The sequence below is a fragment of the Xiphophorus couchianus genome, chromosome 14 (genome assembly GCF_001444195.1).
Source record: "Xiphophorus couchianus chromosome 14, X_couchianus-1.0, whole genome shotgun sequence".
Taxonomy (NCBI): Eukaryota; Metazoa; Chordata; class Actinopteri; order Cyprinodontiformes; family Poeciliidae; genus Xiphophorus; species Xiphophorus couchianus.
Window position 1 is genome coordinate 24,973,883 of NC_040241.1, and position 13,602 is coordinate 24,987,484.

Sequence of the window (13,602 nt, forward strand, 5' to 3'; positions counted from 1 at the left end):
CTGGCTAGCCTGAAGCTAACTGTTGCTGCTGGTAACAGATGTTGAACTATAAAATGACTCATTGTTAAAACTTCCTGTCAGTAGAAATTTAATTATTCCATAAATATTGTAGTAATTATGGATCTGATCAGATGTTTCTGTCTCCATGTTCTGCTGAGGAAATCTGGATTCTCTCTGGTTAATCTGGATTCTGTCTGGATAATCTGGATTCTCTCTGGTTAATCTGGATTCTCTCTGGCTAATCTGGATTCTCTCTGGTTAATCTGGATTCTCTCTGGCTAATCTGGATTCTCTCTGGTTGATCTGGATTCTCTCTGGCTAATCTGGATTCTCTCTGGCTAATCTGGATTCTGTCTGGATAATCTGGATTCTCTCTGGTTAATCTGGATTCTCTCTGGCTAATCTGGATTCTCTTTGGCTAATCTGGATTCTCTCTGGCTAATCTGGATTCTCTGGCTAATCTGGATTCTCTCTGGATAATCTGGATTCTCTCTGGTTAATCTGGATTCTCTCTGGCTAATCTGGATTCTCTCTGGTTGATCTGGATTCTCTGGCTAATCTGGATTCTCTCTGGTTAATCTGGATTCTCTGGCTAATCTGGATTCTCTCTGGTTAATCTGGATTCTCTCTGGCTAATCTGGATTCTCTCTGGATAATCTGGATTCTCTCTGGTTAATCTGGATTCTCTGGCTAATCTGGATTCTCTCTGGATAATCTGGATTCTCTCTGGTTAATCTGGATTCTCTGGCTAATCTGGATTCTCTCTGGATAATCTGGATTCTCTCTGGTTAATCTGGATTCTTCCATCAGATATCAATGTTCCATTAATCTGATTCTCTAAGTTGCTGTCAGGAGGAACTCTGGAACAGAGAAAATGTTGATATTGTTGAATGTTTTCTTGTATTTGAGCCTCAACCTCTGATTTTAAAGTTAAACTTTTGGTTTTAGTGAATAATTTTATGAGTTTCATTTACTCTGTTTCTTCCTGACATAATCTGATGCTGCAGGAAGCTAAAACTCGTTGATTTCTCATCAGGCTGAACTCAGGGAGGATCTGAAAGCAGCAGAGATCAGGAACCTCTAAGCTGATTCTTCACATTTTCAGACCAAAGTTTCCTCTGAACTGCAGCTTTAATGACTGAACATGGTGAATGTTGGAGAATCCACTGATCCACTGAGATCTTTACAGAGAATATTCAGCCATTGTTTTCTACACCAGCTCATTCTGCCCCCAGTGGTCATTAAGAGTAATGCAGGAAAACCTGGACAGAAACACAGAGGAGCTGAGAGAATGATGACAAGAAATAAAATGTATGGAGATACACCGACCTATTAATTATGAATTAATATGAGTTTCACTTTCTGAGGCGACTGGTAAGAAACATTTTACTGAATATTGTAATAATTGAGTTGAACTGCAGCATTATAGCAGTTTGGCTTCATCAGGAAACGTTTTCTGGTCTCTACCAGCAGCAGAAACCAAAAAGCTTCTCACCTTCATTCACCCACTGAGACGTTTCCACATCACAGTGAGAAGCAAACAGTTTGTCAGGTTTGAGTCGACAGCTAGAGACCAAACCGCAGCCTGATGCTCAGCCTGCTGCTGGCAGCTAAACAAGCTGCACATGTTTCTGAGAAACAGCCTGATCATTTATAAACCACTAAACTGCAGAGGATAAACCAGGATCAACTGGTCAAAGTCACTAAATGAACTCAGTGATTAAAAAGATTCAGACTCTGTTTATTTTACATTTACTGATGAGAAACTGAACATTTCCTGCATTTAGATTCAGGAGCTCAAACTGAAAATCTCAGATATGAAGCGAGAATCTGGATATTTAAAAAGAATAAAAAATAAATCTGATTATTTTAAAGTCAGTATAAACTCATCCTGTGTGCTTGCTCAGATCTCTGTCTAGTTTTATTAAACTCTTGGCTCCTTTAATCTGGTTATAGATTTTTCTACACATTTCACATTTTGTTTTTCACAAAACTTTTGTAAACAATTTATTTTAAAACTAAAATCTGTGAAAATATGCAGCTTGTTTTTCACATTGAGGTATTTTTACACTATTTGATTTTCTTCCTAAAATAAAACTTCACTTGATTCTCATTTAAATTTCTGCATTTCATAATAAAGTTTAACACGTCTGATTAAATTAAAATCTGAATTCCTCCAGTAGATAGTAACTGGTTTCTGGTCCCAGTTTGTCCAACCAGAATCATTTTCTTCATTAAAACAAACCAGGAGTTTGATGAGTTTCATCTCTGATGTGAATAAAATCAGATTAATGTGTTTCAGACGACACTAATATGAAGAAACTAATTCAACATGATGTTAAACTGTATTTTAGTGACTGTTAGTCGTTCCTGCAGTGAACCTGTTGGGTCGCAGCGTTGCCATGGCAACCTGAGGCTGAAACAGGAAGCTGGACGACCTCAGAGTCTGTTAGCGCCAGTTAGCAGAAAAACCACAAACTGCTGCAAAGCATCAATACAGAGAGACAAACTTTAACTTTAACCTGCTGAAATAAACAACTAAACATTTACAGACTAACTGGAATAATTCATATTTCATTCAGTTTCTATCACAAACTTTTGATCATTTTATATTAGAAATAAGGAGAGAAAAATAAAAAACAAATCTGGCAACATAAAAACACATTAGAAACAGGAATTTCATTTTGATCCAGTAGTTCAATAATTTATAGTATTTAGGTGATTAAAAGGTTTATTGATATATTAATATAAGTGATTAATTCATAATAGTGACATATTTTCTTGTGATTAAAATATTTAAAATTGGAAAACTATCAACTTTTATTTGTCTTGAGTTTTTGCACAAACATATTTGAACATTTAATTGATTAATAAACTTTTTCTGACTAATAGAAAAACTCAGCAAACTTCAATTCTTTAGTTTTTTCCAAGATTAAAAATCAAACATTTTTATCTTTATTTGATTTGATTGATATTTTAACATCAGTGTGATTTAATCTTTTCTCTTCAACTTCCTAATTACCTGAAAATTAATTATTTATAAATTATTTTTGCTCCAGCTGAAAAATAAACTTTTGCAAATATAAAAACTGAAATGAAAATATAAAAATGTATAAAAACTCAGACTTAAAATAATTTAGAGTTAACAGCTGCAGGCATCATGTTGATCTCACCTTTAGATTTCCTGTTAATGTGACGTTTGACCAGTAGAACCAGTAGAACCAGTAGAACCAGAACAACACCAGCTGATAGAGACGAGAGACCAGAGACGAGAAACTGGGAGGAAGGTGAAGAGGATGATGATGGAGGAGGAGTTGATGGGGAAGATGTGGTTGATGGTTTCTCTGAAATAAAGATTTAATAAGTTATAAATTCATGTTAAAACTTAAAGTTCAGGATTTATTTAACCCTCTTGACCTCTGACCTTTGACAGAGATCCTGCTGGATGGAGACTCTCCATGACCTTTGACATTACATTTATAGAGGCCTTCATCAGAGCTGGAAACATGGAGGAGGGTCATGTGACCTGATGGTCCATCACCAATGAAGGAGCCATCTTTATAGAAAGCAGCTGGGAGGTTGTGGGTTGGATTCCTTGCTCTGCAGCTCAGAGTGACGTCATCTCCCTCCATCACAGGGAGGACAGGACTCTGCAGGATCACTGATCCACCTCAACACAGAGACAAACTACAGCATTTCATCCATTTCCACACAGCTTCAGCAACACTAACTCCACAGTCTGATCTTACCAGAGACAGAGAGCTGGATGCTGCTGCTGCTGCTGGAGGATCCAGACATGGACTCACACCAGTATAAACCAGTATCATGTTCGAACAAGTAATCCATGTTACACGTAGAACCATTTAATTTCCCCCATCCTTCACATCTCTTCCTGGTTCCTCTGCTTGTGTTTCTCCTCACAGTCCATCCATCCTCACAGATCAGAGTCACTGATTCATATTCAAAGAACTGAGATTTGCTGGGAATCACAGTCAGATCAGCTGGAGAGACAAAATGACAATTAATTATGATTTCAGTTGCAGAAAAAAACATCTGAAATTAATACATTTTTAAATAACATTTGAAAATGTAAAAAAAGTTTACAAGAGATTTTTACCAACCTTTAACCCCAGTAGAGCTCAGCAATGAGGCCAGAACTAAAGATAAAATTAATATTTAGATCAAAAACTGATCTGTGAGTAAACTCTGTAAACTCTTTAAAATGTGACTAGCTTGGGAGACAATGAGAATAATTATAAATTTAAAAAACCTCTGATTTCCTTTTAAGTTTTATTTTTTCCATTTTTTTCTCCGAAGAGTTTTTGCGGCACTAGTGGCTCGTATTTTTTCCACAGTAGGCAGACAGGAAGGAGGGTGAGGAGAGGGTGGAAAACATGCAGCAAAGGTCGTCGGGACTGGGAATCGAACCCGCGACGTCCGCCTCGAGGACTAAGGCCTCCAAACGTGGGGCGTGCTAACCCCCTGCGCTCCTTCCTTTTAAATTTCGACTCCAAAGTCAAAATAAAACCCTGAGAATCATGAAAGCCAGCAGCAGTTTGACCCAAACGGATCATAAAGTGTTTGTACTTACAGAGTGAAGCTGCTAGAGATGTTGGTCTCATCGTAGCTCTGACTGATCAGTTCAGCTTCAGTTCAGCTGCTGTTACTGAGCTGAACCCGCCTCCTTCCTCCACATCAAGGGATCAGAGCAGCAGACAAACCTTCACAGGATGAAACTCACATTTCACTCAGGAACCACCTTAATAACAGCAATGAAAAGCAGGACAGTGTTTACTATTGTTTATATTCAATACTAAATGGAAATGTGTCCAAATATCTGACATAAATGATTCACTACATTAGTAAATTGGAGGAAGGATGTTGAACATGGAGATGTTGTAGAGGAGGGACAGAGGAAACCAGAGAAGGTTCCTGATGTAGATCAGTGGAGCCCAAAGTGGGTCCTGGAGGCCCGGCATCCTGCAGGTTCTGGTTCCCTCCCTGCTGGTACCAACAACCTTTCAGCAGGTCAAAGTTCATCTTAGGCCTCTAATGATCATCATTGGATCCAGGTGAGTTAAACCAGGGAGAGACTAAAACATGCAGGATGCCGGACCTCCAGAACCTGCAGAACCTCCAGAACCTCCAGAACCCACTTTGGACCCCCTGATGTAGAGAGAGAGGAGATAAAGGAGGACAGAAGATGGAGAAAGAGGATCTGCTGTGGCGCCCCCTGGTGGGAGCTGCTGGAAAGAGATGTTCAGGAAGACAAAGTGAATAACAGAAAAAACCTTCATGGTTTATTATATGAACATTAATTAGGATATCAGACAAATATTAGTTTATATAAATTATTGTTGTCTATTTTCACAGAAATGCATCCATGTGCTGCATGTGTGTCATCCATCCATCCATCCATCCATCCATCCATCCATCCATCCATCCATCCATCCAGAGGAACATCGTCCCTCCAGCGTGTCCCGGTTTTCCCCTCCTCCCGGTGGGACCTGAACTCCTCACCAGGAGGCGTTCAGGAGTCGTCCTGACCAGATGCCTGAGCCTCAACTGGCTCCTCTCGGTGTGAAGGAGCAGCAGCTCTTCTCCCTCCTGAGTTTCTCACCGTCTCTAACTCAGGAACTACTCATACAGATTAAACTGGTCGTTGTGCAGCAGTTTATCTTTATTCTGTGTTTTTCTTCTGTTTTAAACCAATTGATAAGTTCATGTGTTCTGTACATCAGGGCTGAATCGCTGAAGTTTTCACTTCACTGTAGTTTGTTAAATTATCAACGATTTACAAGTTTTAGTAAATAACATTGCTGGGACTCCAAACCACCAGAGTCTCTGTCTGCTTCTGTAACAGCCATGGACTCCATGTTGGTAGAATATTGATGGAGGCACAAAGACAGAACAACCTGCACAAACCAGCCTTCCTCACTGCTTTAATCCCAAATACATGGTTACTAAGCAACAAGATGGACGACCCATGCTGTACATTACATTGAGCTGTTTGCATTACGGCGTGTTGGCATCACAACCTTTGACCCCACATAGTTTCTGAGAGCAGAGCTCTCTAACTGCTCTGAATGTTCCAGGTGTTTCTCTGCTGCTGCATTAACTGATCAGGTGATCAGCAGGTTCTGCAGCAGCTGGAGGCTCAGCAGGATCAGTTATTGGATCAGCTGGGCTGCAGTGAAACATTAAACATGGAGGATGGAGGAGAGGAACCTCTGAACCAGATCAGTCTGTCCTGATTCCACAGGAAAATGATGAGGGAGAAAAACTCTCTGGATCAGATCAACACAACATCTGAGACGCCTCCAAAGCCTCCGCCATGACACATCTGGGCCCATCAGGCACGTGCAGAAAGGGGGCCAGCGGGGGGCTGAGGCCCCATCTATCCTTGAGACCCAAGTGTCTTTATTTATATTTTTATTTTTTTATCTCTGTGTCAGAAGTCCTGCTTGTTAACCTCAGCAATAATATTGATCTAAATATAATAATTTCTCTAAATAAACTAGTCTGGCTGCCCTCAGTCTAATAATGACTCAGTTTCTGCCTCCATGTTGTTCAGACTCCATGGTGAGGAAGAGGAGGGCAGAACTTCATCCTCTATCAGATTATGGCCAAGATAAGAATATTTTTCCAACATTCACTGGCTTGTGAATAAAAACTTACGTCTGATGCTGAAGTTAGAAAAAACATTTTCATTTATTTTGTAAATGTTCTGCAATAAAAACCTTTTTCTGCCCTAAACACAGAAATGTTTCAGCTGCAGAGAAACTTCTGACTTTAACTTCATCATTCTGCCCCAGTGCTTCACTAACTGCCCCAGTGCTGCACTAACTGCCCCAGTGCTTCACTAACTGCCCCAGTGCTTCACTAACTGCCCCAGTGCTGCACTAACTGCCCCAGTGCTGCACTAACTGCCCCAGTGCTGCACTAACTGCCCCAGTGCTTCACTAACTGCCCCAGTGCTGCACTAACTGCCCCAGTGCTGCACTAACTGCCCCAGTGCTTCACTAACTGCCCCAGTGCTTCACTAACTGCCCCAGTGCTTCACTAACTGCCCCAGTGCTGCACTAACTGCCCCAGTGCTTCACTAACTGCCCCAGTGCTGCACTAACTGCCCCATTGCTGCACTAACTGCCCCAGTGCTTCACTAACTGCCCCAGTGCTGCACTAACTGCCCCAGTGCTTCACTAACTGCCCCAGTGCTTCACTAACTGCCCCAGTGCTTCACTAACTGCCCCAGTGCTGCACTAACTGCCCCATTGCTGCACTAACTGCCCCAGTGCTTCACTAACTGCCCCAGTGTTTAACTAACTGCCCCAGTGCTGCACTAACTGCCCCAGTGCTTCACTAACTGCCCCAGTGCTTCACTAACTGCCCCAGTGCTGCACTAACTGCCCCAGTGCTGCACTAACTGCCCCAGTGCTGCACTAACTGCCCCAGTGCTTCACTAACTGCCCCAGTGCTTCACTAACTGCCCCAGGGCTTCACTAACTGCCCCAGTGCTTCACTAACTGCCCCAGTGCTGCACTAACTGCCCCAGTGCTGCACTAACTGCCCCAGGGCTTCACTAACTGCCCCAGTGCTGCACTAACTGCCCCAGTGCTGCACTAACTGCACCAGTGCTTCACTAACTGCCCCAGTGCTGCACTAACTGCCCCAGTGCTGCACTAACTGCCCCAGTGCTGCACTAACTGCCCCAGTGCTTCACTAACTGCCCCAGTGCTGCACTAATTGCCCAGTGCTTCACTAACTGCCCAAGTGCTTCACTAACTGCCCCAGTGCTTCACTAACTGCCCAAGTGCTTCACTAACTGCCCCAGTGCTTCACTAACTGCCCCAGTGCTGCACTAACTGCCCCAGTGCTGCACTAACTGCCCCAGTGCTTCACTAACTGCCCCAGTGCTGCACTAACTGCCCCAGTGCTGCACTAACTGCCCCAGTGCTTCACTAACTGCCCCAGTGCTTCACTAACTGCCCCAGTGCTGCACTAACTGTCCCAGTGCTGCACTAACTGCCCCAGTGCTTCACTAACTGCCCCAGTGCTGCACTAACTGCCCCAGTGCTGCACTAACTGCCCCAGTGCTTCACTAACTGCCCCAGTGCTGCACTAACTGCCCCAGTGCTGCACTAACTGCCCCAGTGCTTCACCAACTGCCCCAGTGCTGCACTAACTGCCCAGTGCTGCACTAATTGCCCAGTGCTGCACTAACTGCCCCAGTGCTGCACTAACTGCCCCAGTGCTGCACTAACTGCCCCAGTGCTTCACTAACTGCCCCAGTGCTGCACTAACTGCCCCAGTGCTTCACTAACTGCCCCAGTGCTGCACTAACTGCCCCAGTGCTTCACCAACTGCCCCAGTGCTGCACTAACTGCCCAGTGCTGCCTAATTGCCCAGTGCTGCACTAATTGCCCAGTGCTGCACTAACTGCCCCAGTGCTGCACTAACTGCCCCAGTGCTTCACTAACTGCCCCAGTGCTGCACTAACTGCCCCAGTGCTGCACTAACTGCCCCAGTGCTGCATTAACTGCCCCAGTGCTTCACTAACTGCCCCAGTGCTTCACTAACTGCCCCAGTGCTTCACTAACTGCCCCAGTGCTTCACTAACTGCCCCAGTGCTTCACTAACTGCCCCAGTGCTTCACTAACTGCCCCAGTGCTGCACTAACTGCCCCAGTGCTGCACTAACTGCCCCAGTGCTTCACTAACTGCCCCAGTGCTGCACTAACTGCCCCAGTGCTTCACTAACTGCCCCAGTGCTTCACTAACTGCCCCAGGGCTTCACTAACTGCCCCAGTGCTTCACTAACTGCCCCAGTGCTTCACTAACTGCCCCAGTGCTGCACTAACTGCCCCAGTGCTGCACTAACTGCCCCAGTGCTTCACTAACTGCCCCAGTGCTGCACTAACTGCCCCAGTGCTGCACTAACTGCCCCAGTGCTTCACTAACTGCCCCAGTGCTTCACTAACTGCCCCAGTGCTTCACTAACTGCCCCAGGCTTCACTAACTGCCCCCAGGGCTTCACTAACTGCCCCAGTGCTTCACTAACTGCCCCAGTGCTGCACTAACTGCCCCAGTGCTTCACTAACTGCCCCAGGCTTCACTAACTGCCCCAAGTGCTTCACTAACTGCCCCAGTGCTGCTTCACTAACTGCCCCAGTGCTCACTAACTGCCCCAGTGCTTCACTAACTGCCCCAGTGCTGCACTAACTGCCCCAGTGCTTCACTAACTGCCCCAGTGCTTCACTAACTGCCCCAGTGCTTCACTAACTGCCCCAGTGCTTCACTAACTGCCCCAGTGCTTCACTAACTGCCCCAGTGCTTCACTAACTGCCCCAGTGCTGCACTAACTGCCCCAGTGCTGCACTAACTGCCCCAGTGCTGCACTAACTGCCCCAGTGCTGCACTAACTGCCCCAGTGCTGCACTAACTGCCCCAGTGCTGCACTAACTGCCCCAGTGCTTCACTAACTGCCCCAGTGCTGCACTAACTGCCCCAGTGCTTCACCAACTGCCCCAGTGCTGCACTAACTGCCCAGTGCTGCACTAATTGCCCAGTGCTGCACTAACTGCCCCAGTGCTGCACTAACTGCCCCAGTGCTGCACTAACTGCCCCAGTGCTTCACTAACTGCCCCAGTGCTGCACTAACTGCCCCAGTGCTGCACTAACTGCCCCAGTGCTGCATTAACTGCCCCAGTGCTTCACTAACTGCCCCAGTGCTTCACTAACTTCCCCAGGGCTTCACTAACTGCCCCAGTGCTTCACTAACTGCCCCAGTGCTTCACTAACTGCCCCAGTGCTTCACTAACTGCCCCAGTGCTTCACTAACTGCCCCAGTGCTGCACTAACTGCCCCAGTGCTGCACTAACTGCCCCAGTGCTGCACTAACTGCCCCAGTGCTGCTGCACTAACTGCCCCAGTGCTTCACTAACTGCCCCAGTGCTTCACTAACTGCCCCAGTGCTTCACTAACTGCCCCAGGGCTTCACTAACTGCCCCAGTGCTTCACTAACTGCCCCAGTGCTGCACTAACTGCCCCAGTGCTGCACTAACTGCCCCAGTGCTGCACTAACTGCCCCAGTGCTGCACTAACTGCCCCAGTGCTGCACTAACTGCCCCAGTGCTTCACTAACTGCCCCAGTGCTTCACTAACTGCCCCAGGGCTTCACTAACTGCCCCAGTGCTTCACTAACTGCCCCAGTGCTTCACTAACTGCCCCAGTGCTTCACTAACTGCCCCAGTGCTGCACTAACTGCCCCAGTGCTGCACTAACTGCCCCAGTGCTGCACTAACTGCCCCAGTGCTTCACTAACTGCCCCAGTGCTTCACTAACTGCCCCAGTGCTTCACTAACTGCCCCAGGGCTTCACTAACTGCCCCAGTGCTTCACTAACTGCCCCAGTGCTGCACTAACTGCCCCAGTGCTGCACTAACTGCCCCAGTGCTGCACTAACTGCCCCAGTGCTGCACTAACTGCCCCAGTGCTGCACTAACTGCCCCAGTGCTTCACTAACTGCCCCAGTGCTTCACTAACTGCCCCAGGGCTTCACTAACTGCCCCAGTGCTTCACTAACTGCCCCAGTGCTGCACTAACTGCCCCAGTGCTGCACTAACTGCCCCAGTGCTTCACTAACTGCCCCAGGGCTTCACTAACTGCCCCAGTGCTTCACTAACTGCCCCAGTGCTGCACTAACTGCCCCAGTGCTTCACTAACTGCCCCAGTGCTTCACTAACTGCCCCAGTGCTGCACTAACTGCCCCAGTGCTTCACTAACTGCCCCAGTGCTGCACTAACTGCCCCAGTGCTTCACTAACTGCCCCAGTGCTGCACTAACTGCCCCAGTGCTTCACTAACTGCCCCAGTGCTTCACTAACTGCCCCAGTGCTTCACTAACTGCCCCAGTGCTGCACTAACTGCCCCAGTGCTGAGATCTGCAGCTCTAGTTCTTCATGCAGGGAAGTTGGAGGTTAAACATCCAGATATTATCAGGGTTTATTTAGTAAAATATCATCAAATGTTTTTATTTCATAACTTCATGACCTTTGACCTTTTCTCCTCTGGCTTGTTTAACAGCTTCAGTCTCAGATCAGCAGAAACAGAAACAATAAATCAGGGAAACTAGATTATCTTCTCATTGTTCACATGATACAGTTTGATCTGATTAAATATTAGATTATTGATTAATATGGGTTGTTGTTCAGGGTTATAAGATCTTGTTCCTTTTTTAACTCTGATTCTTTGCTGCTGAATTCTGATAATCATTTATTTAAATCAGGTGAGCAGCAGCAGGTGAACCTGAACATGAGGAGCAGAGCTGGGCAGCTGTGATTCAGAGGGTCAATAGGTCAGATGATGCTCTCTGCTGTTTCAGGCTCTGGAAGCTGGACGGTCGGTGCTGCCCCCTGCTGGCAGCAACAGCTGAGCAGAGCAGCTGCAGAGAAAACGGCCTTTTATGCGTTTTGCTGTATGTAAACTTTTGAAATGAATGTTAAAATGTCTCTGTCTCTCAATGAGGTGCAGAGTGTGGAGCCCAGCAGAATGGATTATTGATCAGGTTGTTTCTGTTGATCAGATCATATCAAACTAAACCTTGAAGGTGAATGAAGGAGAGCAGCAGCTGCTGTATTACAGGCAGCAACATGTTTGATAATGTGAGTTATGCAGATATCAGGACTACAGAGACAGGAAGTGACGTAACACCTCCAGGTAGGGGCGGAGCTTGTAACAGGTAGCCGCTCCTCTGAACTTTCCAGAGAACTGAATGAGAAACCAGTTTGATGAGAAATGAACAAGTAGAATCTGGTTTGTTCTGATCTGGAATCAAACCAAACACACTGAGCTGCAGCAGAACTGATCCCAGAATGAGATTCATTGTTCTTAGTTGAGTTTGGTTCAGACATTTGTTGACGGTTCTTAAGTGAATATCTGAGCTCTGGAGGAGCAGAGAGCAGCTGGCCGACATTAGCCTTCATAAATCAGATCAACCTTGAGAATGAAAAAGAAAATATTTACATTTCCTGACGAAAACACATGTAAGGAAAAGAAAAATAAATAGACATTTTTTGATGACAGCGCATGTATAAAGGAAAGGAAAAACAAAATATATATTTATGCTTTTATTTTTTATTATGGCAGTTTTGGTCTTCCATAAACAAAGGCTAAGAGGTGATCGTTACCTTAACGAGCTAAAAATAAATGTCGTGCTGCTGCTGAGACAGGCAGAGCTGGACTCTAACAGAGATGCTAACAGGAGCTTTTTCTGCCGGGGTACTGACATCACGGATCAGTCCGGTGTTATAGATTAACTGGTGGCAGCAGCTGGGAGAGACAGATGTTTCTGCTGTGCCGAACCAGGAAGTAAACAATGCAATGAGCTTAAACAGCTAAAACATTTTTGCAAAAATACTATCCGATTCCTTAAGACATCCATTAAGATCTCGGAAATAACTAATTAGAAAGACTTTTATTGGTCTTATATGGTAAGTTGCCCTTTTTTTAAATTAATTTGCAAAATCACCAAAACAGGTAAATTACACAGAACCTGTCCTGATTTCTGTGTTGCTTCAGAGGTTGAAACTCGTCAAAGGAAGATCAAAAGATGCCATAAACAGATCTCAAAGCAAAGACTAGTGCCTGAAAGTTGATATAAATGTTGAAGAGCCACGGGATTAAAAATAAAATGTTTAAAAAGATCAACTGTCTATGTTGTTTTTCACATCTCCTCATATTGTAGATATTTCAATTAGATAGCCACAGAAACAATAGCCAAATCTTTTTAAAAACTGTTTTTGGAACATGTTATAGTTTATTTCCTAGTTCATTTACAGAAGACATGGCAGATCTATGTGGCAGTGTCATTTCTTCTTTATTGTTGATATTTTTCTCATAATTTAACTAAACATCTTTATTCTTTTCATTAAGTGACTAATACTCAACTATAAGAGACAAAAAACAATTGTCTTATTTACTTTTACATCAGAAACGGGTTAAAATCTTCACTCAAACTGAGATTCTGGAAGTGTCACCAGTTAATCCAGGTTTGGTTTGCTTCTTAAAGTGCAGAGTGTCCGTTAGATCAGAATCAATAACAGGTTGGATTATTGGATTACTGTCGGCCGATATAGTTTAGTGGATTAAACGGCTCTCTGAACTCAGCGATCTCTGGTACCAGTTCGGTTAGAGATGTCGTCTGATTCACTTTTTGGACCAGTTTATTTTATTGTCTAAAAAATAATATTCACTTGTGTGGTGTTATCCATCCATCCATCCATCCATCCATCCATCCATCTTCTTCCGCTTATCCAGGGTCGGGTCGGTAGCAGCTTCAGAAGGGAGGCCCAGACTTCCCTCCCCAGCCACTTCTTCCAGCTCTTCCGGGGGAATCCCGAGGCGTTCCCAGGCCAGCAGAGAGACATAGTCCCTCCAGCGTGTCCTGGTTTTCCCCTCCTCCCGGTGGGACGTGCCCGGAACACCTCACCAGGGAGGCGTCCAGGAGGCATCCTGACCAGATGCCCAAGCCACCTCAACTGGCTCCTCTCGATGTGAAGGAGCAGCGGCTCTACTCTGAGTCCCTCCCGGATGACTGAGCTTCTC

General features: G+C 45.2%; 1 protein-coding gene across 4 annotated transcripts in view; it reads right to left on the reverse strand.

The window, feature by feature from the left end:
- Positions 1-13,602, reverse strand: part of LOC114157631 (Fc receptor-like protein 5) — a 151,970-nt gene that overhangs the window by 114,601 nt on the left and 23,767 nt on the right. For 2 of the 4 annotated variants that reach the window (XR_003598196.1, XM_028038753.1), the window contains exons 1-5: positions 4,592-5,046; positions 4,122-4,157; positions 3,750-4,010; positions 3,425-3,670; positions 3,174-3,344 (exon numbers count right to left, since the gene is read on the reverse strand). Coding sequence is in view for 3 of the 4 variants with exons in the window: in XM_028038753.1 (XP_027894554.1) it covers positions 3,174-3,344; positions 3,425-3,670; positions 3,750-4,010; positions 4,122-4,157; positions 4,592-4,622 (745 nt within the window). In the remaining variant the exon portion in view is untranslated. Of the gene's footprint in view, positions 1-3,173; positions 3,345-3,424; positions 3,671-3,749; positions 4,011-4,121; positions 4,158-4,591; positions 5,047-13,602 lie in introns of those variants that run through there. The other 2 variants (XM_028038755.1, XM_028038754.1) reach the window with 2 other exon arrangements.